At 41.0% G+C, this 26,710-nt stretch overlaps 1 protein-coding gene across 1 annotated transcript; it reads right to left on the reverse strand.

Annotated features, from left to right (window-relative positions):
• Window positions 1-13,058: 13,058 nt before the first annotated feature.
• Window positions 13,059-14,248, reverse strand: LOC144988758 (trace amine-associated receptor 13c-like). The gene is made up of 2 exons (XM_078939649.1): window positions 13,984-14,248; window positions 13,059-13,878 (listed from the first exon to the last, which is right to left on the reverse strand). Exons 1-2 carry the CDS (start codon window positions 14,154-14,156, stop codon window positions 13,059-13,061), a joined length of 993 nt encoding a protein of 330 aa, XP_078795775.1. The 5' UTR covers window positions 14,157-14,248.
• Between the last annotated feature and the right edge of the window lie 12,462 nt (window positions 14,249-26,710).

Here is a 26,710-nt window from a genome sequence, read left to right on the forward strand (position 1 = left end):
CTCAATCCTTTTCCGCCTTTCAGGTGTCTTTTTTTCACCCTCAGTACATTATGAAATGCTCATCCCCTTACAATGTATTACAGTTTTACCTTTTAATGAAATTTTTAAAAAAGGGTAAGATGTAAATTGGAGATGGAACACCCAAGCATCTAATCAAAGGGGTAAAACTGAACAATGATGATCTTGTCACTAGTTTCCTTCATAAAATGTTTTTTTTACATGTCAGGTAATCAACCAAATTCAGTTTCTATTTTCTTTACCTGCTTGCTCCTGTAAGGTACGGAGCCCCTGTCCTGACATTAAGATATAAAAATATATCTTGTTCCCACAGATTATTATCTCGTTCGCACAAAATACTATTCCGTTCCCTCGAAATGATTAACTCGTGCGAACGCAATAATTATGTCATTCGAACGCAATAATTAATCCGTTCGAACGCTGCCAATCATTGGTCTTGTTGTTACACCTTGGTCACAGGGACACGGTGATTGGCCAATGATTGGCTTAAGCATGCTGGGAAACATGACGTAGTGCTATTGTTGTTATGCTACGAACTAAAGGTAAGTGCATTAGGCGAAGCAGCCAGCTTTATATGATATTTTTCAGATTTTCCCCGAGAAAATAACAGATCGACCATTCTTGCTTTTATTGAATGCTATTGAATGCTCACAGAGACACAGAAGTATTGGCAGGAAGCGGCTTTTGCAGCAAGATGACTGAGGGCGTACCAGATCATCATCATGTGAATGAACGTGAATACGATGGATGCTTTTGTGCTTTTTGAAATAAATAAATCTGTTCTCTAAACATCCTCCGTGTATTCAATGCAAAGTAATGAGACACACACAGACAAAAATGTGACGGTATCTGCTGTAAATCTATGATGTAAATTAATAACAGGAAATGATCAGCTAGTCAGTTAGCATGTAGCCTAATAATAGCCTTCGAATGTAACGCAACTGACTGCTAAAGTTAATAAAAGACAAGTCCTGAATATTATTATTCCTATTCGACCCTAAACTACAATATCAGCTGTCTGTCAACCGACCAGCCAGTTGCCCAAATGCCGGGATACATCAAAGAGCTCTGCGGCGGCGCTAGTAGTAGCCTAGCAGAGCTCTTTGATGTATGACAAAGCAGCCTAGTTATCATAAATCTTTTGATATTTTTCTTATATTCATTGAGACGGTAATAAAGTGATCATTTTTGTTTTTCATGTTCCTTTTTTGAACGAATATGGGTCACAAAGACACGGAAGTTAACGCTGAAAGCGGCTTTTGCTGGCGTACATAGAGCATATCCGCGTGAATGACTTATGACGTGAATAATTATTGCGTTCGAACGGATTAATTATTGCGTTCGAACGACATAATTATTGCGTTCGCACAAGTTAATCATTTCGAGGGAACGGAATAGTATTTTGAGGGAACGCAATAGTATCTTGTGGGAACGTAATAGTATTTCCTGCGAACGAGATAATAATCTGTGGGAACAAGATATTAATCTGTGGGAACAAGATATATTTTTATATCTTAATGTCAGGACACGGGCTCCGTAGTAAGGTGTGATGGGTATGCTATGCTGGAGCCTACCCAATCATGCAAACATGGGGAGCTTCCTGGCATGTTCACCAGCCCAGCGACAAGAAACTACACACTCACACTAATATTCAATTCATGTTTTATTTTATTTTTTTGTCCTGTGGTAGGACTTCAGAGTGCCCAGAGAAACCCCAACTGTGCAACAACATGCATGCAGAGATTTGTGAGGCGAGAGTGCTGATCTCTACAGACTCCTGCAGCCCTTTAAACCAAATATTTTTGTTTAGTTTTTCATTCTGTGTTGAAGTGTTGGTGTGAAGCTATCTTCACATTGCCCTCGTCAACACGAGTTCAAGCGTCCACTTTCAACACAAACTCTATATATACATGTGAAAATGCCAATCGCGCTTCTGCATTGAGGACTCTCAGGCGTCAACACACGTTTCTACAATTTTCAGGCTCTATGTACAGAACATTTAGTCAGTAAATGGGCGTTGCAAGTTAAACTAGGCCGAACTTTGACTAATCAGGGACTCTGATTTAGTGAGGTATGGATTTTCATTCACTGAAGTGCCAACCATTTGAACATTTATCATGGAGGAGAAAGTCATAACCGCGGTTTGTGTCTGACTGGAGATCTATGACACCAAGTCTTTCACGTATTGGAATAGAGCTGGGAAAGAAAAAGCTTGGCACAAGATTCACCAGATTTACACCACTTGACAATTCACACCAAGCCTCGTCCAACTGTTGGTAGCAACATGCGCTAGTAAACAATGGAAAAGAACCAGAAGCCCCTCCCAGTTTGTCCAGTGTGAACACCATGGGATAAATGCATGACCAAGAATGCACATTTTTGAACATTGAGGCAGCCTTTTCTATAGAGAACCCTGAAGTGGAACTGCTGCAGCCGCAAAATCCAGTGAGATGTTGTCTTAGGACAATAGCCTACGTGCACGATAGAACTTCCGGTTAACTTCCGTGTTTCGAGTGTAAGGCCGACAACTTGCTGTCGATCGTGTTATTGTTATGGGGAGTTTTGTTGAGTTGCTAGTTTTGAGTAAATAGGTGCGGATTTCGGGTAAAAGACAGGCGTTTGGTATTTCAATGCGTGACAAAGACATCACGACATTGTTGTGTACCCATGTGCGAATTTGTCAAAGTACAACAGTACTAAAAGCTTTCATAGCTTTCCAGTATAATGTGTCGGTGAGAGCCGAATGGATGGTGAACACGGCGGGAGGACTTCACCCCAAGCAAGACGAGTCGTGTTTCGTATTTGCAGCAATCGGAAAGAAAAATGCGTCATAAACACGCCGTTCGGAATACTTTGCCCCGGTCAGACTCGAGTCGTTCGGATCAAATTTCTTTCCGATCGAGATAGGTGGGTTATACCGATCGTTTATCCGATTGTGGAGCATGTAAACGGTCATTCCGATCGTATGTCACTACTGCTCTGGGTTACGTCATGCATAGACGGTGTTTCGCTGAGAGAAAGCATTGGAGCTCATACGGGACCGATCAGCTGCTCTGCGGACGCCCCGCGTAAAGCGCCGCTCCGCTCTCGCCCCGCTGGCTCTCCCCTCTCTTTCACCCCTTATGAGGGAGATGCAGAGGGATGCGTGTCCACTGACGTCTGGACCCGGCATCAACCGAGCTCTGCGTTTGGGCTCTGGTGCCAGTGGACCGAGTGAACCTCTCTGAGCAGAGCAGCTGGATTTATTAATGTGTTTGAGGGGAGGGTGCTTTGTTACGTGTGCGTTTTGTTGTTTTGTTATGTGTGAGAATTCGGACTGCGAGCCGACCCGCCGCTCTGGGTTAGCGGCTGCCGGACTCACGAGGACAGAGCAGAGCACACAATGTGTGTGAGCTTTTCAGAGCAGAAATGCTGCTCAGTCCTTAGAAACTGTTCAAAAAAATCACATGGAATTGTGTTTCTAGTTGTGCCCCGACAAAATAAAGGCTGATGTTATTCCTAGACATTTACGTGCAGCCAGGATGCAGATTGCAGCGTTTCCCGCATGGTTAGTCCTGGATTTTGTGTCCATCAAAAGGCTAATGTTGGTAGCCCGTGTTGTTAGCCTCTCCTAACACTGGGTTCTTCTTCCAGCTCCGTACTTCTTCCACAAAAAAAGCACTGACCACAAGGATTAAATATAAAATGATGAGCGGACAGGCACTTCATAATATTCATAACATTAATAAAAGCACGTTTGGAAGATTGCCTCGTATATTACCGAGCTGCTGCATAAATATATGTGACAGCAAAGGTTTGTTTACAATGGGACACATTCCCTTCCAGTTTTTTCGACACTATTTTTTTGACACGATATTTTGCCCATGTAACCACGCACTGGTCGACAATCCTGTAGATGTCGTTCACATCGATTTTTGGGAGACCTTGTAGACAACGGGTGAAATATGCCATCTTTTGCAATCAAAATCTGCCGTGTCGCTGCTATAGAAGTCGCAAACCGGAAATGGTCGGCCTCACACTCAAGGCAGCGGAAGTAGAACTCCTTAGTTACGTGCACGGAGCCTATTGATCGCCCATGCAGCATGGTCTGTGTAGACAGAAAACTCCTTTCCTTCCAGATAGTCTCGCTATTTCTCTACCACCTAGATGACAGCCAAACATTAATTTACCTAGGTAAAATAATTTCTCTCCGTTCCTCGAAGCCCTCTGGAGGCATACGCAATGGCACGTTGTCAATCTTTTGTCTCCTGAGAGAGAATAGCCCCAAGGCCCACCTCACTGGCATCTGTATGAGCCTGGAAGGGAATTCTGTCCTAGAATGGGTGGTAAGGTTAGAGCTTTTTTTTTTAATTTTTATTTATTTATTTATTTATTAAACTTGTCCTATCCAACAGCTGAGTAAACAGATGAGAGCTGAAGGCCTCTTGTGTTGGACATATTTTACTTTAACAACAGGGGTTATGAATTTTCTGACAAACCAGAGGTATGTCTGAATAAAACCCTTTTGTAATTGAGGCCAAACTGTATTCATTATATTTGTATTTGAAATCCTTTGTGTTGGACCGGAAAAGGAAAGGAGGGAGAAGGAACGAGGGATATTAAAGAAAGGGGGGTAGGAAGGTGATTATTGGGGGGGGGGGGGGGGGTGTAAAACCATGGAGTAGCATAAGACAACAAGTTTCTGGATGTTTATCATTACGGTGAGGTTCAGATGTAATACAAATCTGGAAGGGGCGGGGCCTCCCCACACACACTTAAATGTTACAAACATACCTGCACTCAAAAAAAGGAAATAACCAGCCAATTAAATTGACTGACAGGGCAGAGCACAGGACTGGACTCAGATGCAGAGTTTTATATTGTTTTAATTACTCAGACTTGATAATCTTGGCTTGGCTTTGTCAAGGAGGAAACAAGACAATCAGGCACAGGACACAGGGAAACTATGGCTATAAATACATGAGGAGGGGAAGCACAGGTGGAAACGATCAGGGATGATGAGGCAGGCTCAGCTGTGTGGAAACAGACAAGGGCAGGGAGAGGAAGGACTGAAACGAGAGGTGAGTTAAACCTTCAAAATAAAACAGGAAGTTAAACACGAGACAACACCAGAGACTGACAGGAACTTGACGAGACATGACATTTACAGGCTAAACCCCCAACCCCCTCACCCTAATATAGAAAGACTGTCCCCTGGTGGTCAAACAGCCCCCCCCAAGCATAGGGCCCAGGTCCCCTCAGCCCAGGGGTCCCATCCCCTGAAGCGCTTTTTTTAAAGCACCAAACTAGCTTGACATTTGTTAGTCCAGAGCTACTCTACCCCCTTCTTCTTCAAGTGATTAAGTGGAGCCGCAATATCAGAAAAATTAGCAATACATTTATGATATCAGCCTGCAAGCCCCAGAAAATGTTGAAGAGATTTTATATCAGTTGGTAATGGAAACTTTGCAATTGCTTGTGTTTTAGCTGGATCAGCTTCTACTCCTTGTCCTGAGACAACATGACCAAGAAATTCCAACAGTTTTTTGAAGAAATGACATTTCTCCATGTTGAGACTGAGGTTGGCACTATGTAGTCTGTGAAACACTTCTGCCAAGTCTTTCAGGTGGTCTTGTGTTTTAGAATAAACAATGATGTAAACAATCAATATATACAAAACACAACTTTTCTTTTAGTTCTCCTAACACTTTTTCTATAAGCCTTTGGAAAGTGAATGCAGCATTACGTAATCCAAATGGCATGCACTTGAACTGGAAAAGTGCAATAGAAGTAATGAAAGCTGTTTGTTGCTTGCTCTGTTCTTCCATGGCCACCTGCCAATATCCTGATTGCAAATCTAAAGACCTAAACCGGGGGGCACCATCCATGGATTCCAAGATGTCATGTCTGAGAGGCATTGGATAAGCATCAGGTAAGGTCTTGGCATTTACTCTTCTGTAGTCGACACAAAACCTATAGGATCCATCAGGCTTGTCTACAAGGACTACAGGAGATGACCAGGTTGATTGTAATGGTTCGATGATGCCATCTTTCAGCATTTTAGCCACATGTTCTTCGATTATCCCTTGTGCCATCCTAGGCAGTTTAACATTAGGAGTTGGGTCATCTAGACCCCACTAGACAGTGCGCTGAACCTTTTTTATTCAATGATTTGTGATCTTCACTGGTGTCCATGGATTACATGAAATCCTCTTCACCTTTATCCACCTTTGTCATGGTAGGGTTAATGTAAGGGTGGGGTCAGAGGATAGCACAAGGGTTAATTTTTTTCTTTAAAGTAGAACCCTGATATGCTCTTGATCTCACTGGGCTTTCGTCATTTAAGAAGATTGTGTGTATTTCCACAGCGGTTTTCCCCAAAATGCCAGAAGTAACGGTAGACCAGTCCTCCACCAATTTATGTAGAAGTCTGGAATGTCAGGGTTATCAGTATCACAGATTTGAACCATGTCCGTGGCACTCGCAACAGACCAACAAGGAGGCAACTCCCCTGGGTGGAGTGCGTAGTAGAGATTAACAGGGGAAAGGCAAGAGGAGATGGTTGATTTTTTCACTCCCTGAAAACTCCTGTTGGAGGGAGAAATGCATAACATTTATAGCCATAATCTGTTTTCACTCCATAACTGTTTTGGGACATATCAAGTATTGCCTCCGACTTTGATAGAAAATCCAGTCCAAGCACCAGAGAGAAAGCCCAGTGGTGGTCTTCAATCACGTGCACACTTATTGTCCATTAGTCCTGGTGCCACTCAAGGCATATAGTCTTCAGCCATGACAAACCTTTGTCTTTCTATATGTTGAAATGTTTTTCTTCTGCACATGCCAACTGGTTTCACAATCTTTCTCTCATTAGGGTAAATGTACTACCCGTGTCAACCACTGCTTCCACTTGCATCCCTCTGATAAAAACAGGGACCATTAAGAGGTCTGGCTCTCTGATGGTAGGTTGTGGAACTAGTGAAACCTGCTGTCCCTTTTTGGATACTTTTGGATACAAAGATGTTATTTCACTTGGAGATTTCTCTCTTATATGGTTACAAATTGACCGACAGTAAAATCCAGATCAACACTCAGGATCTTTCTCCCAAGTTGTTTAGCAACAACTTTTTCCAAAATTTTGGACATGAATGGAAGATTGGAAATAGGTCTAAAACTCCTCAAGAGGGAGGAGTCAAGCCCAGGTTTTTTAAGGAGAGGAAGGACAGCAGCTTTCTTGAAGTGCTCAGGGACTTGACCAGACAGCAAGGACAAGTTAACTATTGACAGGACACAGGGACCGATGGACTGGAAGACAGCTTTGAGCAGAGATGGTGGCAGCATGTCAAGAGAGCAAGAGGATGACTTCATTGTGCCAACTAATCTGACTAGTTAAGGGAGAGAAACAGGTGAGAAGGTGTCTAAAATCACAGGCCGAGGTGGACTGCGAACAGGACCAGAACCAGGACCAGAACTAGGACCAGCTGTGTGGCACAGAGAGCTTCTCACCGATCTGACTTTTTCAATAAAAAAATGATAAAAACTTTTCACAATCATCATTCGAATGGATGGGGACGGCAGGTGCATCACAATATCACTAATGGTGTTGAATAGCACCTTAAGATTACTTCTGCTTTTGGAAATGAGATTAGTGAAGCAAGCAGCCCTCACATCTCTAACCGCACTGTTAAAAGAAACTAAAAGATCCTTAAGATGAAGTAGATGAACATGTAGGTGAGTTCTTTTCCATAAACGTTTCAATTTTCCTGCAAGATTGTTTCAGACGACGAATGCTTTTCCAAGGGGAAACCTTTGTGATAGGAGCCAGTCTAGTTTTAATGGGACAGACCTCATCTAAGATGGAAAGACAGTAACTTTTAAAAATAGATAATAAATAATTAAAATTGGTGCCTGGAGAGAGGACCAGATTAAAAGCATTAGAAAAGGTCTCAGCCAAGGAGGATTTAAGCAAGCGAGAGCTAATTTCTCTGCGTGCAGGCAAGAGTGACACAGAAAAAGAAAATTTAATTTAAAAAAAATGAAGTTCAGAAATAAAATGTCCTCTGAAAAAATAGAGTCAATATGCACACCTAAGGTAAAAACAAGGTTGAATGTACCACCTTTAACTGTGTGGACCCAGACACATGCTGAATGAAATTAAAAGAGTCCACGAGACTGCTAAAACCTCTGGCAAAGTGGTCTGAGTCATCATTAATGTGCATGTTAAAATCACAGACTATGATCAGGTTAGACAGCTTCATAGTGGAAGATAAAAAGTCGCTGAACTCATTTAATAAGAGGCTTTTTGTTCCAGGTGGACGGTATACAACAGCTCGGTACAGAGGGTTCTTGTCCCCGACTTTGATCACCTAAAGCTCGAACGAAGAAAAGTGAACGCCACTCACCGAGCGGTCCAGGTGACGACTTCGGAAGACCGCAGTGACTCCTCCTCCTGGACCCGATGGCTGAGGCCGTCTCATGAAGGAGTAACCAACCGGACAGAGTTCAATGAGAGACGAGTGGTCGGAGTCCCGCTGCCACGTTTCAGTCAGAAACATGAGATCCAAGTTCCAAGGAGTCTATAAGTTAACTTAATAAGAAAGATTTGTTATCCAGATTTTTTGTCCTGCCTGGGTCGGAAAGTTATTGGGATTACACGCCGGTGGGAGTCGTGGCGGTAACGCAGCTTGATAGTCATATAGAACTTTACTAAGAAAATCTCTACATTTGTTCTTTTTTTTTAACCTAATACTCAGCTCGTTACATTTATGTTTTGTTTTTTTAAATTATTTTTATCAAAATTTCCTGTTTATTGCTTGCCGACCGTAGTCGTCAGCACGGAGGAACCGCTCCAGGGACGAGCAGCTCGCCTGGTTCCGACCCGGTCCTAGTTCAGACCTGCTCACAAAAATACATGAGCTGGTTGACCGGTGATGGTTCTGCATGATGAGGTTTTTATACACTCCTAATTCAACCACATTCAACATGTACTATCTTTTTAGAAGAACTTTCCATCCCTTAAAAAAAACTCTGGTCCAAGTTCACAGCTGCAGACACACCCCCTCCGTGCAGTGCACTCTCGTCCTCCTGCCCGCTCACACATGTTAAAGGCACCACAGCAATCTTAGAAAATAATAGTTTTTTTACAAACCAAAAAGAGCCGCAGCACAGGGGCCGCAGGTTGCTGACCCCTGGTCTAGCGTGTCACCCTGGAACTGTCTGCCATGGGAGAAAAGCCACAGACACCTTAGCTCCTGGGATCACTCAAGCTCTCCAACCCCTCCACCACGCTAAGGTGATGGTTCACAGAGGTGGTGGAATGAGAAAAAAAAAGTCCCATGATATTTATAAACATTGCCTTTACAGCAACTGCCAAAGCATGTTGTGTAGGAACCACCAAAACAGAGTAAGTGTGCAGGGGTATGGACCAAGTTGGGTGGTAAAAATCGTGAGAAAAGGTCTGATTTTTTTAATGTTATGACTTCCATATTCTTCGATAACATTGTGGGGATATTTATTGAAGATCCCGAAGAGATGGTATATTTGTGATCCATTGGTTATGATCCCTGTTCCACCTTTTTTCGTGCCCGGTAGCTTCAGTTCTTAGTGGTGGGTTGGCCACTAGGTTAGACAGAACTTCAAATGTTGAGCCAAAAACCCTTTTCAGTTTTGATGTGCAACTTCTTATTATTGATTGTGAATCTTTTAATTTATAGAGGTGGAGTGGGAGACTTCTCATTGGTGGATCGCAGGTTTGGTTCCCACCCTGCACGCCCATGTGTGAAAGTGCCATTGGGCAAGACATTGAACCCCAAATTTATTCTGGTGGGTACAAGTTGGCGCCAGTGTTTGGCAGCAGTTTTTAGTTTCACACACTGAGATACAAAATCCCCCACGGTTTGTTCGCACTTATAATTTTGCTGTTTGTCTCAGATTATGGGGATTCTTTTCTACTATAAATAATTTCTGGATGTTATTTGGTAGTAATGCTTTATATGCAATTACTACTGTCTGATATTTTACAAGCTCCTGCAGTTTTAATCATTTTGACAGAATGATCTAAGGATCTGTGCTGAACCCTCCAACCAGAATTAGGAACCCAGAAGGTTGTCAACAAATACTCAGAGGAAATTACTCAATAAGTGGAATGACTTAATTACCAGGGGGCAGCCATCTTTGGCCCTCTCAAGGACTCACATTTATTGAGACTCAGACATACCAGCACACAGCATGAATTTCTCGCCCCTCTCTATACCTCAACGTACAATCCCCAGTCTTTTTATTTCCTGGGATCTACCAACTCCTCTTATTAGGAGGCAATTCAGCACTTTTCGTAGGTAAACAAATTTGCTAAAGAGATCAGAAAATAAATAAACATACATCTCAACATAATATAAAAGGACCATGGTCTTAACAAAAAACAAAACCACATACAACAACTAGAAAAACAGGAAGTCTGTTTACTCTTCTGCTTCTCTTTGTCTTCTCAGCTGATGGTTTAGTCCACTGGAAGGTAAGCAGTCAATAAGCGTCAGCTGATCCTCCTCTGGTCCATCCTCTCATGTTCACCAAAGTGAACATACTGTAGAGCAGCAGTCCTTAACCCTTATTGAACCACGGACCGGTTTGATGTCTGGCAAAATTCTCACGGACCGGCATGTTATATGTACCGGACACACTCTGCAGCAACACTACAATAAAGGCAGAGACACGTGATAAGACATATTCTGCACTTTTATTTTGACACGCTAAACATTGTACATCACTCAGGTGTCATCATCCTCTCCCCTTCCCACACTCATGGTGCTAAAAAGAAGTAAACACAACAGGAAGAAATAACAAAGGGTGAAACAACATAACTTGCCAGATGGCAAAAAGAAACACCCGTGCTCAACCCTATTTTGACCAAAGCAGGCAAAGGGGATTGATTTAATTCCCTGTGATGCCAGCTCCGACAGTAACCCCTGCAGTGCAGCCTACGGAATTCCGACAGCAGACCAAACGTGCACGTGACCGACACTACAGTACAACAAAATAATATGACTTGCATGAAAACTGTGGTATTTCCTAAACATAACAATAAACACGAATTATGACATGAGCAACATCATCTCTGCCTGCAACACTCCCTGGTCGCTATCATCATAACATTTAAACATGCCTTCAAAATAAGTGCATGGAAAATCCAACTCACCACAATGCTGAATGGTTCGAGGGAATCTCCCGTTGGGATAAATCCGTAATTTAAGTAGGACTCCTGATACTGTCTATTAAATGTAGCTTTCTTTTCTTGGAAGTGGAAGGCTCCTCTTCTGTCTCCTGGCTGGGCCTTTTCCATTTGGCAAAGAAACTTTCCAAAGACGTTTGTTTTTTATTCATTTTGCTAGTTCCTGGGTTTAATATTAGTGGTATCCTATCACCTGACCAAGACGAGCGAATTGGCCTGCGTCAAGAGTGACATAGACGGATGTAACAGAGAATCGGGAAATTTTCCAAAATAAAACATCTTTCCGATTCCGAAATAAATAAAACGGAATTCATTTTTTCTGTGCGGCCCCGTCCAAATGACCCACGGACCGGTACCGGTCCGCGGCCCTTGGGGTTGGGGTCCACTGCTGTAGAGGTCAGCCTTGAACAAAAAAAGAAAGCTGGTAAAACATAGAGAAAGTTATTTATGGAAAAAGAATATATGAATTAGTATATGTTCATGCCGAATACATTACCTTCTAAGAAAGTGAGGATGGAGTGACAGTATCCTCGCAGGATCCTACTTGGTGGATGATTCAGACTGCTCATTTTTGTAATATATATAATGAATGTAATGAAGATATAGTGTAATACACATTGCTCAGTTTAATGTTTTTTAGGTACTTTGTAACAAATGTCGTAAAAATTAAGAAAAATATTAATGATCCTATCCAATATCTATACAGAAGAGGCAACATGTTCATAACATTAAAAGTTTTAATTAAAAGAACTGCAATGCAAATTCTATATAGGGGAATTTCAACCTGATACCTCACATTCTGAGGTTTCAGATCGGATGCTGAAGTCGACAATTCCTTCGTACAGTCTTGCACTTCTTAACTTTCTTTACACACAACCTTTTGCATTTTTTATTTGTTTTGTTTGACCCTAGTAACTGTCTAGTAAATGCATTTGTAGCTTTACTAGATAATACTGGTTTCACAGTAAACGTAAAAGACTTTCAGACCGCCGTCAGACCACACAACAGCACTGAAACTGCACTAGTTAGGGTCTCTAATGACTTATTATTGGCCTCAGAAGAGGGACTAATCTTTATTCTGGTCCTGTCAGACCTCAGTGCAGCCTTTGACACCATTGACCAAAGTACATTACTCCAAAGATTGTATGACATAGGGATCAGAGGATCTGCCATTCAGTGGTCTGAGAGCACAAAGAGACACACATACTGTCCACAGAGACAGAGAGATCATGGTGCGACCTCTGTCAACATACTTTATAATCTTTGGGCGTTGGGAAAAAGAGGTATTTTCATGTCAGAAGGCTACAGTTTAAGTTTAGCCACCAGTTACTGCTGTTAAAGTCGGAGTCAAGTCTAAAGTTGTCAAATTCATGACCCGAGTCTGACTCAAGTCGAAGTCATGTGACTCGGGTCCACACATCTAGGTCACTGTGACTCTTTGCCAGACTTAGCAGGTATAGAATATGAATAAACAGATCAGGTTGTAAACAGATATTATTTTGAACAAGCAAGATAATGTCTTCTGTGCATTAGTTATGATCTTGTTTGTGCAAGTTATTAGGTTGTTAAAAAAAAATTATTATGTCTTATCAATAAGAAATGCATTTCTGTATAATCTAAATATTATAATGACAATATTATGACAGATTAAAAAGGCATTTTTCAAAAGAAACCTTTTTACCACATAGATGAAAAGGCATGTCAGTTTGGTGAATTTATATGTTTTTTAATCTGTCTAAGGTTATCTGTGGTCATTGCAACCATTTAAGCAGACATGCAACTTAAACAAAGCAACTTTTAAAGGGATTCATTTAATCTCAATTGACTGACAGTCTCTCTACAGAATGTTTGTCTCACAAGAACCAGGCTTCAGTATCTGGAGAGTAACGATGGCTTTAACAGCTTTTCTGAACCACAAGGAGGAAAAAGTATAAATCACAGGATTTATACAAGAGTTAAAATAAGCCACAACAAACAATAAGTATGCATATGAGGTGCTGGTCAAATTATTCTCAATAAGGGAGTACATATAAAACGGGCAGAAACATGACAAATATGTAAAGACAAGAACACCAAGAGTCCTGGCTGCTTTCAGCTCTGATCTCTTTGCTTTAACTTTACCTGGATGTTGAGCAGAGACAAATGAAACTTGAGAACGCATGGAACGGGCTTGAATCACAGCTACCACAAACACTCTCGTGTAAAGAAAAACAATCACTGTTACTGGAAAAATAAATGTCAAAATGAGATCAACAAATCCTGTAGCATAGTCAAGAGCAACAGAGCATTGTCCAAGACATGAAACATTCCTAGCAATAAGGTGAATAATATGATCCTTGATATAAAATGTGCTGTAAAAAGCATACCAGAGCCAACACAGAGAAACCCCCATTTTGACTTTTGCGGCAGTGATTCTGGTGGGGTAATGGAGAGGGTAACAAATAGCCACATAGCGGTCAATTGAAATGAAAACGATGTTACCAATTGAAATAAATGGAATATAGCAGGTAAGATAGTAACAAATAGCACACATGATTTCCCCAAGAAACCAGCACGATGTGTTTCTGTAAATTTCTATCGGTAACAACAGAAGCCCCACGAGAAAATCTGAGACAGCCAGAGAGAGGAGGAGGATGTTAGTGGGAGAGTGGAGCTGCCTGGAAACAAACACATACACAACATTGAAGACAAATAGTAATATAAATACAGAAAAATCAACAGTTTTCTATCATAAAACTGCCTATATTTATAATTACATATACCTGAAGTGGGAGATTGAGATGATGACAAGCAGATTCAGAACTACAGTGATAACAGAGATGACAGGGAGCAAAATGTTAACAAACATGGCTTTGGTCCAATAAAGTGTTGGCTTCCTGCAGGAAATGTTAACCATCTGTGGAAAGCAGAACTCAGCTCCGTCCCTGACCTCCATGACCAATGAGGTGTTGCCTCAGCAGCTCTCTGATGTAAATGTCTTTCTGTATTGCTTATGTAGGGTTTTTGTAATCACACCCCCTATCTTACTCTTTAGAACCCCCCTGACACAATCCTCCCATTTAAATTTAGTTTTGCTAATAACACCATTGCCACCAATGTTATCCAATGGCCTCTTAGGTAGTAGTGTAGTTCTTTTCCTTTTCTGACGTGGGTTTTCTATGCCCTCAGTGCACTTAGAAATACCATTATTTAACGGTAATATTCAAGAGGTTAATAAAAGACTGGGGGGGGGGGCGAGGAGGATTATCACTCAATTGTATCCAGAAGCAAACAGATCTCTACATCTCAAGTAGTTTCTGCAGGATAACAGCATAAGGGAAAGTGAGGAGATGTAACTGTGAAAAAGAAAATCAGAACAGAAAAACATATTGGCAACGAGTTCCAGCAAAAGGAACATCTACCTAGAGAAGACAACAGTTGGTGCTTTGTAACAAGTTTGGAAGAATCAAGAATCGCAGAAATGCAATCAGAAGACGGTTTTTATCAGTGTTCAAACATTATTAAACAAAAAAACTGTATTTTATGGCTGGCAAGTGATTTTTATTACAATAAATTGCAGTGTAACGACTCGAGACCGAAGGAACCCAAACGCAGGAATGACTCGAAACCAAAAGTCGAATGCCACAGATTTACTTGAAATCACACAGGAAATCAAACATCCAGTTGTACCGAACGAACAGGACTCTGCTACACTGAAAAACACAAAAACCGGAAGTTAAATACCTAACACAAAATCAGAACTGAAAACATCTATGAAACCAGGTGAATACACAGAAGAGGAGGAGGGGGGGTGCAGCTGCCAGCTGTAATCATGACATAACCCCCCTCACAAAGTCCGGCTCCCAGACGGACCCCGACGAGGTTGATCAGGGTGGTCACGGTGAAAACGGGAGATCAGATTCGGGTCGAGGACGTGGCGCTCCGGCACCCACTGACGATCAACAGGGCCATAACCCTCCCAGTCCAGCAGATACTAGACGCCCCGACCAACCCTCCTGGAGAGGAGGAGCTCCCGAATAGTGCAGACAGGACCACAATATAAGGTGCAGGAGGGGGCACCGGATCAGGCTGAAGAGGGAAGAGGAGAGTCTTTCACAGGTTTAAGTTTGCTAACACCGGGTGAACTCTAAGAGTACGGGGAAGACCAAGCCTGACTGCCACTGGGTTGTGATTCCAATGACAGGGTACGGGCCAATATAACGACGCATCAGCTTCCTAGTGCCCCCTTTTAAGTGAAATGTCTGCGGAAGATAGCCAAACTCCCACCTTGTATTCAGGAGCGGCAGTCCTCCGGCAGTTGGCAACAGCGGTGAACCTCTCTTGGTGCCTCAGCAACCGGTGTCGGAAGCTCTCCGCAAAACAACAACAGCGCCTCACAAATGCTGCAGGACCCGAAAACGAGGCCGCCTGCTCCTGGTGTGGGAAGAAAGAAGGTTGGTAGCCATAGGCTGCCTGAAAAGGTGAAAAACTGGTGGTGTTCATGAGAGAGTTGTGTGAATATTCAGCATAGGGGAGATGAGATGACCAGGGGCCTCATTTATAAAACTTTGCGTAGGATTTGCGTCAGAAGTGGCGTACGGATGAAACACAGAAATATTCGGAGTTATAAAACCGTGCGCACGCACATCCTACGCATCTTTCTCTTAATAAATCACAACCAATTCTAAATGCTGCGCAGCTTTTGCGGCCTCATGACACGCCTATAGTTGCCCATAAATAGTCCGTGAAACGCCCACAAATGAATATTCATTGATTGCGAAACCATGCCAAACACGGAGAGAAAATTTAAAAAAACGTAACTTCGCTCAATGTGAAGTAGAAGTTATCGTTGGCGAGGTGGAAAAGAGGAGAATAATGTTGTTTGGAGGGCACAGTGTGGGCATTACTAATGCCAAAAAGGCACGTAAGTGGCAGACGGCGGCAGACGCTGTAAATGCTGCAGCCTCACAACCTCGGACCGTGGCCGAAATAAAAAAGAAAAGGTCGGACATCAAAGTCAAGGCAAAAAAACGTCTAGCGCTGACACCCCCCCCCACACACACACACACACACACACACCCGTGTCTGCCACGGGTGTGTGTGGGGGGGGGGACACCGGAGCTGACCCCTCCTGATGAGAGACTGGCGGCAATAATTGGGGAATCCCTTTTAAGTGGAGTGGTGACTGTGGCGCAGGGGGACACCGACGCGCCAGATGCACCGGGTGACACCCCCCCAAAAGCCCGCAGAGGAAGTCGGAACCGGCTCATAAGCCACTCGTCCTCGTTTGCCAACAAGTCTCCTTGCTGTCTAAAGATGCGTTCACTCCGAATTCTTCCATTTGCCACATCTTCTAAGAGCGCAAGATCAGCCATTGTGCGTCATTACGCATTGTGATGGGGCATTTTATTTCCCTCCATTTAATTACATCTGACAAGCTGCAGATGTCGGTAATAATCGGCGTGGAAATGGGAAATTGATCAGCGCAAATTTAATTTCTTGTTGCTTTCTGAATGGTCGAGACATACGCCATACATTGTTTCATCAAAAATAAAACAAACTAAAGGCATATGCATGAATACCATAATTCTGTAGCTTATGAAGAAATGTTTTACTATGAAAACAACTTTCCCCAGTGGACAATTAATATGTCCGTCTGTCTGTCTGTCTGTCTGTCTGCACCTATATCTGCTCCGCCAGACGGACACATTGACGGGAATGTCAGTTTTGTACATTATTTCGTTCTGTTAAATATATTATTTATGAGGATGAATTGCACAACATGCCAATATTGCAGAAAATATTTCACTTTTCTTTTTGCAAATATGTGTTCATTTGAATTTCTGTTGTAATTTTCGTTTGATTTTTTTTTTGTTTGTTTCACTGCTGATCGGTCCAACGGGTGTTCGTGTAGGCTGTTAATTGTAAGACTTGCTTTGTGAAGTCTTCATGTTATTTCTGAGAGGCAGTATTGTCATTTTCACTTTCACGTGTTTCTTCCATCTGCCGACGGCGTCGCCGTTTCTCATTTCACCCGTTTTTGTGCGTACGCCTGGGTCAGAGCTTGCGTGAAGGACCGCACATTTTCCCATCAAGTTTGCTTTTTATAAATCTCAACTATTGCGTAGAGAGTGGCGTACGCCTTCTTTTGTGCGTACGCAACGTTTATAAATGAGGCCCCAGGTGTTGGTGTTCTTGGAGCACATAGCTCGTGGGGTGGTTCCCAGATCCTGGTTGAATCTCTCAACCTGGCCGTGAGGGTGGAAACCGGAGCTTAGACTCCCAAGAGATTACAGAACTCCCTCCAGAATGAAGCTATGAACCGAGGCCCACGATCACAAACTATATCCTGTGGGAGACCGTGCAGACGAAACACGTGTTTCCTAACTAGCACTGCCATCTCCTTGGCCGATGGTAATCCCTGCAACGGTATTGCATGAACCAGGAAAATCTGTCCACTACTGTCATTTTGACTGTCTTTCCTCTAGAACTGGGCAAACCGGTGATGAAGTCCATGGCAATGTGGGACCACGGCCGGGAGGGTACATGCAGAGGTTTGAGAATACCTGCAGGGGGAGTTCTGGGAGTTTTTACACTGGCACACATGGGACAGGAGGCAACAAACGCCCTTAAGTCTGAAGACATGGTGGGCCACCAGAATCTTTGGGCCACTAGAAAGGCGGTTCTCAAAACTCTAGGGTGGCAGGCTAAACGGGACGAATGTCCCCACTTTAGGACTGACTGACGGAGACTGGCGGTAACAAACAGACAGTCTGCAGGACAACCCGGTGGTATACATGCAGGATCAGCAACCGAAGCCTTGACCCTGTGCTCCAAGGACCACCACGTAGCACCCAGAACTAAGTGAGACGGTGCAATGGGGCTGGATGTAGTGGAGTCCCCACCTTCCTCTCTCTCTCTGATGTAGACAAGACAGAGCATCCTGTTTGGTGTTTTTCCTGCCAGGACGATAAGAGAGGGTGAAGGCAAAGTGATCAAAAAACAGCCTCCACCATGCCTGGTGAGGGCTTAGGCGTTTGGCAGTCCTGATATATTCCAAGTTTTTGTGGTCCGTCCACACAAGAAATGGTTTCTCAGCACCCTTCAGCCAGTGACGCCACTCCTCAAGGGCTAGTTTGACAGCGAGTCATTCTCTGTTCCCAATGTTTTAATTATTCAAAATAGTCAAAGTGCGACTTATAGTCCAGTGCGACTTATCTGTGTTTTTTTCTACTTTATAATGCATTTTTGGGCTGGTGCGACTTATACTCCGGTGCGACTTATAGTCCGAAAAATACGGTATATGAATGTCAACCGTACGTGCAGACACTTTATGAATGATAAACCCTTTTATTGCATGAATATGCTAAACAGGAGACAAACGTTCTATGGGGATATTGAGTGTTTTTACCACGTCATGAGCATTGAAGTCACCATCAGAACCAGTCGATTAGAGTCTTGAGCTCCTCCTGTGCTCCTGCATGGTTTATTAGGACCTTGTTAGAAGGACATTTTCTGCAGTAAAAATTTGGAAATTGTCAATCCAAACTTTAAGTTTTTTTTAATTCTGTCATACCCTGGTTGTTCAGTGTTTTTCTGCTCCTTGGTTGAATAGTGGTTGTGACCCTACCCATTCTCTTGTGGACCCTGTTAAGCAATCACAGCTGTCTGCACTTTAATAATTAGTCACAGTGTTTTAAAGAACTCTGCCAGGATCTTCAGTGTCGGCTCATTCAGCATCCTGGCTACTCCGCTGAGCCATGGTAACTGTACTGGGATATCAATTTGACACTGTACTGTATCGATAAATTGTTTCGAGGCTTCTGGTCAAACAGAACCATCACTTTGGGTGTGAGATGAGTGACATTGTCCTCAATGGTCATGCCATCTGTCTTTATTTGGCAAATTATGCAAAATCTAATGAAATTAGATTAATGTTAAATTAGATTAATAATCTAATGAAATCAAAATGGTGGTGTGTTTTTTTCTTCCTAAAAAGGGAGCTTAAAGTTGGTTATGAAATGAAATTAAAATAAAAAAAAAAATAATAAAGGCCCTTTAATGAGGACTTTATCTAAAACAAAAAAACGATAAGGAAAATAAGGATCCTTCTGCAACAGTGAGTCACCTATACTTTATTATTTACTTCAATTTGTATCAATGCGAATAATGAGAATGTGCTTGTCTGGTTAGTTGATTCATAGATTTTTATTTTCAGTTGTGCTCTTGATTTTGGTTATGTTTGAAGTTTTACCTGTATCGGTCACTCCAGGTTCATGTTGATCATCTACAGCTGTTGTCATTTTTGTCAATTAATGGTTTTCAGTTCTCCAGTGTCAGGTCATCTGCTCTGCTCTGTCACATTTGCTGTTGCCAAGGTTTTGTCATGTCTCAGATTATTGAATGTTTTAGGTTTCTGTCAACTATGCCTGTTTTGCTGCATGTTGGGTCCTACACCACCAGTTTGAAGTCAAGCAGAGGGCCTCGAGCAGAACATCCCCAATCTGTACAAGACGTATATTAAAAATAAACCATTGAGACTTTATGGCATATTCTCTTTTGTTTCTTTAGTCTGAACCATGTTCTGCATCTGGGATCTGAGTATGACATCTGTTAACAGACTATTCCAAAAACGTTTAGGGAACTCCACCATAGGTCTCATTGGGGCCAACAGTCTCTGTTCCTAATTCTGTCCATTCTGAATAACCAGTACAACCACCAGGTTGCTTCTGGAGAGGCTGCTCTGGTAATCATTTATTCAACATCCATCATTTATTCATGCCTAAAAAGAACCATATAAACTCAATTTTTCCACAGACTGGATGGAATTAGCTAAAACATCCCTTTTAAAAATTTGAATTCTTCAAATTCATTTAAACTTAAAGGTCTCTCAACTCACAGCAGCAACTTTGACCTCTCGTTTCCACTTCCTGTGCTTTCAATTTTTTTTTCCACAAATAATTAAATGTAAGTAATGACTTTATGTTTTTGCATAACTTTTGAAAATTATAAAACCGATGATATGTATTTTCCGAGCGCTGGCAGCTACTCGCCAACTTAGATGACTGGCGAATATTGATGACATCACAGAGGATTAGTGCCATCTGAATTCCAAGACACTAGTTTTCATAACTCTCCGCTTTGAGGGTTAAATGTAGGGGTAGGGGAGGAATTCAGATTTGGCCCAGATGTGCCCAGGCGGCCACTGCCAGATGTCCAAAAATTGTCACGTTGCTGCTCAATTTTAAGTTTTTCTTAAAACCTCAGCTCCCACTGGGGGGCGTGTAAACATGCGGCTCCCGCCGCCCGGTTACAAATGCTGCTGCGCAGCCACCAGCCTATTTTACTGAAAAAAAACTTGCATTGAGGTTGCATTTTGGCATGTGTCACCGTAGTCTAAATTTTGAGCTCTTCAGTCACACTATTCATAACTTTTTCTTAGAAAAATAGTTTAATGAATGTTGTATTGTACTGTTGTTCACATCATCAATACTGATCACAGCCAGAGCTTTAAAATCGATTTCAAAAGGGTTTTCAGTGTCACTTCAAAGCTTTGCCTTAGTGTTTTATGCTTCCGACTATGGACAACATACTTAATCCAACCAAGTGAACTATGAAATATATTGGATCAAATTGGTGTCGTTCTTTTGTTTTGTTTTTGCTTTTATTAAAAAAAAATTGGTTATTTAAATGAACCTTAAAAAAATAAAGGCCCTTTAAATTAAAAGAAGAAGAAGAAGAAAACAATAGGGAAGAAAAATTGGGTCGCTTCTGCAAAGTCCAACCATCCCATAGTTGTGTCCACACTTGCGAAGCTGCAACAAACTTCATTTCACAGCTGAGCTGGGATTGTTTTCATTACCACAGCTCTTCTCTGGAAATTGGTAAGAAATAAAAATTCTGACTGAATTCTTCAGCTAAAACCCCACAATGAATGATAAGGTAAAGCACTGAAAGAGCTGAAATCCATACATTGCAAGACTTATTGCACAAATCCCATTTTTAATCATTCATTAATCTTCTAAACCCGTTTTGTCCCTTTCGAGTTGCGGGGCTGCCGGCGGCTATCCTGGCCACATGTGGGTGAAGAGGGGTCCCCCATTGTTGTTCTATTTCAGGTCCCTCAGCTGGGACTTGAACTGGGGGCTTCTTGCTGTGAGGCAATGGTGCTAACCACTGCCCCACCGTGCAATCCAAAGTTTTAATCACAATTTTGAAAATTAAACGCCTATAAAAACAAACGAATGCCCATGGAGAGCAGAAGGAATAAATAGAGTGAATATGGCACTGGGTTGAGAATTTTCCTCTGATAAATTCAAACACATTTCTCCTTTTTTTGTCACTTAATAGATGCTGTTTTATTTGACTAATTTACAACTCATTTGGCCTGAAAACCTTTTCTGTGTTGAGCTGAAGTTTCAGAAGTTCCCCCAAATAAATGGATGCTGCAAACTAAACTGTGCAAACCAAAACAGCTGCTAATTAGGGCTGCTTTTAGAAAAACAAAAAAGTGAAGTCACAAAACATTGCAGTGAGTCTGGATGGAACAGCCACAGAGTTGGAGGTTAAAGCTCTGGGTCTGCCGCTGTGACGGTTGCATGGGAACTCCTGCTAGATGAAAACAAAACACACCTGTATGTTACTATGAAACACTAAAACTCAAAAAAGCAGGCAGTACTTTTCCTCATGTGGACATGAAAACAACATTCATGACATATTGCATCACGTTGAATTGATGTTTTTCTTCACACCTTTGATTGCAGCAACACCTCAGAGGCTAGTTTGACACTCATCAGTGCAGGTGTGAACTGTTGTGTCACACTGCTGTTTGGAGCAGGTAATGGGCGGCAGGTGCTGCTGCCACAGAACCACACTTAAACCCACACTTAGGCTCATGGGACGTTGTTGTGTTTGTTGTTGCTAATAGCAGAAACAAACCATCGTTACATGCGGTGAAACTTTCTTCAACAAACATCAACTTCTGGAGGGATGGGATTTTAATGAGCCCCACTGAGATGTTGAACTCTCAAACATTAACTTTAAAAAATTTACTCATTCTGATTTATTCCAGGGTAATTTTAAATGTTTTTCTGTACATCAACCGGCTGACTTTAAATTTGCAGTTAAGGCTCCTCACACATGTTGATGCCTTTGTAGTTATTGCTATCGCATGGGTAGCACAATTATACAGAGCAAAACAAACAAAAAATCAAGAATTCCCCAACTTATCATTGTGGCATATTAATAAACTATTTACATTTTGGTGAAGATATTTCAAATGAGACATTCAGTCAGAATATTGAACGAACTACAAGAAAATAGAGCCATGACATAAATACCAGCCTGAAAAAACAAGAAAACAACCAAATATACTGCAAGAACACAAAATCCGAGTGTTTTTGTCTAGTTTCCAAGTATTCAATTTAATATAGGACAAAACTAAGATACTGTAACTTTTTTGTGTTTTTGAAACTGTTACGGTTTCTGTTTTATTTCTGTTTCTGTCACTTCCTGGGGGGTATTCCAGAAAGCAGGTTATGCTAGCTCCCACGATAAGTTTGAGGCTAAGAAAGTTGATAACCTCAGCTTTCGGTTCCAGAAATGGAGGTATGTTTCAGGGTACGTCAAGTTGCCATAGCAACTCATGCTCTGAACATAACCTGGTCGGGAGCAGGTTTAGTTGAAGGTTAGTTTGTTTACAGAGAGGTGAAGCAGCATGGCGTGTCCATTTGAAGATGATTTAGTGGATGAAAAAGCTCAGATAATACTTTTTCCACCATGAGAGGGTGATAAGACCACATATGGATGTTGGAAAGATAAACTTTTTTACTTTGATCTAACGTAATTATTTGCTTCAGTTAAGATAAATCATTTTTTTTGTTAGAAATTTTTTTTTTTTTAAATTACACGTAGTTTTCAGACAGTTATTTTCCTTTCGTTCAAATTAATTCAATTAAGTAGGTGTAACTTTGATGCTGCTGTTAGATCGGCACCGCAAGGGATTCTGGGATATCATTCCCTTTGCCTGTCTGGACGGATTTGGGTTTAAGTGTGGGTTTTTTACAAAATGTGTTTAGTTGTATAGCTGTTTTCCTGTGTTTCACCGTGTTTGGCCGAGCTATTTTGTCCTACTATGCTTACGTCTCTGCACCATGAGTGAGAGTAAAGGATAGGATGATGAGTTTATAAAGCACCCCTACCGCTTAGCGCTGTTATGAGAGTGACGGAAAATTCTTTAGTGAGTTTTTGCACTCGGTGCATTTTTTTCCGTTCTTTTTATTGTTGTAAAAATGAGCATATCTGCCGGCTCAAACTTAGACATATGAAAGTTCAAGAAATATAAGTAATTAAGATGGAAAAAAGATTAATGGATTAATGTGACATTTAGTTAGATAAATACGTAAATTTGAGTTGTATAAACAATTATTGAGTTTGAATAAATTTAACTAAATTATTTAAATTATTTTTCAGCCGTGTTACTTTTTTGATGGACTTATAATTTTTAACCGCCGTCATTAAAATCTCAGACGCCGTCTCACTTCCGTCTCAAGTGTCGCGCTTTCTTTTTTTTTCTCCACGCGTTTCCATGGTGACTCCAGAAATCGGCGATCTATTGAGAATGTCTTTATGTACCGTGCGTTAACCCAGGGTTACCAAGTCGAGCGTAATTACGCCAACTCATATCCGGTCTTTTGGAACTGACATACCCCGAGTAAGCAAGTTCAGGCGGATTTCAGCCAGAGTTCAGGCTCAAAGTCAGGCTAGTTTAAACATGCTTCCTGGAATACCCCCCTGTCCTGTGTTAGACCTTGGTTGTGAGTCTTAACTTTGGTTCTCCTCTGTCCTGATCGTTTCCACCTGTGTCTCGTTGTCTTGCTTGTATTTAAGTCCTGTCATTCCCTTCCTCCTGTGCTGGTCCATAGATTATATTTCGGCTCTTCCCCTGTTTCGAGTGTTTTTAATGTTTCGAGTTTTCTAGCCTGCTTATGCAGTGGTTTTTGGTTTGTAGTCTTTTGTTAATATTAAAGCCCCTATCCACCTTGAACTGATGCCTCATCCTCTCTGCGCCTGGGTACTCCCCCAACCACCCGCCATAACAGAAACCTCATATTTTAAGTAACACAGTAAATAAATCTTGTTGAGTCACTTATTCTTTAAAACACACTATTTAAGCAATATCTAATGAAACCAGTGTTTTTTGTTTTTTTTTAAAGTTTGCCTTTTTTAAGGAGACATTTGATTTGTGAATAGTTTCAAGACACATATGTGCTTGACTTAGGGAAATTGGAGAGTTTTTTTGTTTTACTCCTATAGTATAAAAGTCATTTAACAACAGCAGGACAAGAAAACATAATTTTTAAGAGACAATTGTTTTCAAATGTGTAGTTCCGGTCTTACTTTGACCCTTTTAAGACCTGGCGTCCATCCATGTGTGGATATCACATTTTGGGTTACACTTCCACAGTTTCTACCCAGTGACTGGTGCCTTGTTGAAGAGATATAAAAACGGCATAAGAGGAGCTCAGGTCTAAAGAAGGCAGAATGGGTAGTTGGACTGTGGTAGCACCTACAAATATGACAAATTTAGGAGAGATAAGTGTAAAACCCACTTCAAAGTTTTCAGTCACCAAAGAAATATACCTAAATATGATTGTTTGTAGCTCATTTCCAGATCTTTTTTTGTCTCAAAAGGGCATCACAACTTATTTTAAGAAATCTTAGAGTCAAATTCTACCAGTTCAACTGGCAAATTCTTTCACATATAACAAGGGAAACACATCTCATATTCTGTATGTTTTAACTTGGTTTGAGAAAGACATTTTTCCAGTGTACAAATAAAAAAATTTACGTTCAAAATCTCTGAGTTCCTTATGTTTTCACGTTTTAAATGTAATAACACATCCCGAATCCCTCGTTAGATGTTTGTCTATCATTTCACTAAAATTTATTCTGAATATGCTCCGTAATCATGAAACTTTTGTTAGTATGCAGACATTGAAGATGCATTTGAAAAAACTCAGTGTCAAAAAGTTAATGTCATCATCCAATCAGTGATTTCCAATAATACCTACCTTTTCCAATTTCTTATTGGTATTTTGCTTTGTTTCATATTTCATTTGGATTTATGGAAATTACTTAAAACAACGTTACCCTAACCCTAAGCCTTTTTTGAAACGTTTCATTTGTATTTAGTTTTATTTTTTGGGAATTTTGTTTTGATTTTTAAAATGTAATGTATTTTTTTTCATTAATTGTTTTGTCATTATAGTTGGTGATGTGATCTATAATGTGTTATTGCATTGAGGGATTTGTTGGTGTGATTTGGCCTTCAAGGCCACCGTAGACATAACGGCATTCGTTGCTCTTATCTCACATAGAGCTTTCTGGAGTAAATCAAGGTATCCGCCAGCTGGGCAACCCAACGTCAGCCCCCCATGTGTAAAGACACTTCACACATGTTTTTAGCCAGTATACGTGAGTAATAATATTAATAATAATACATATTATTTTAAAGCACCTTTAGAAACACCCAAGGACGCTGTACAGGATCAAAAGTGAAAAGTTTATGTTTTTATTTCTCATGTGCTTCAAACTCATGAAAATAATTGGGTGTAGGAATGCTGTGCAGGAAGCCCGGTTTTGATCCTCGGACACCCTATGAAAACATAGGGTTGTGTCAGGAAGGGCATCCGGCCACAGCAGCTGTGCGAATCAGTAAAAGCTGAATGGTTGAGGTGACCCTTGAAGGGAAAAGCCAACGCAACATAAACAACATAAACATGAACAACATAAGGAGAAGCGGTGACTTATTTCTTTAATAGGATCATCTACGGACAAATTGCCACCCTAAAAGCATTTAAAAAAGAATTTGCTCTATATGCTTATTTTATAAAAATGTACTGACTGAGCATGCTCTTCTTACATGTTTAATGTAAAGGTATTTTTTCAGCTTACATTTTGTAATTTCCACTGGAATTACAAATAGGTTCTACATCAGGATTTCTGGGAAAGTTGTCCAAAAAAAAAGGTAAAACATTTCATAATAAATATTTTAAAATTATGTAAGACAATCTCGTAAAATAAAAAAGGACATGGAAAACACTAAGTGTTCCAAAAGTGTTCCATAAATTATGCTTTAAAAAATAAAATAAAATAAAAAACTCAATTTTCTGTCTACCCATCCATTTAACTATTTTTACATAAATACCTTTGAGGTTATTACAGAATTAATATAGCCTTACAAAAGTTAAACAAATTAATGATTAAATAGTGTTATTAAAAAAGTATTTGCAAATAAATGAGAAAACCGTTTTCATTTTTTGGACTTAAAAAATCAATTATTTGTTGATGTTTATTCTCTCCGTTCTCTCCTCTCTGACTAGTTACACTTCAGCTCATGCTACAAAGCATCAATTTAAAAAAAATCGTTCAAAGCATTTTGTCTCTAAAATTTCAAAAAATTTTCATTACACATTCAAGAATTTTTCATTTTTTGTAGAATTCCATTTC

Source organism: Oryzias latipes, chromosome 21 (genome assembly GCF_053564925.1).
Source record: "Oryzias latipes strain Hd-rR chromosome 21, Olatipes_Hd-rR_3.1".
In the NCBI taxonomy this organism is placed as follows: Eukaryota; Metazoa; Chordata; class Actinopteri; order Beloniformes; family Adrianichthyidae; genus Oryzias; species Oryzias latipes.

Bases quoted from the DNA above. Each gene is read 5' to 3' on its own strand.
- LOC144988758 (XM_078939649.1), bottom strand. From the start codon at position 14,156: ATGGAGGTCAGGGACGGAGCTGAGTTCTGCTTTCCACAGATGGTTAAC. The intron at 13,879-13,983 runs GTATATGTAATT...GTTTGTTTCCAG, and splicing joins ATCTCAATCTCCCACTTCAG to GCAGCTCCACTCTCCCACTA.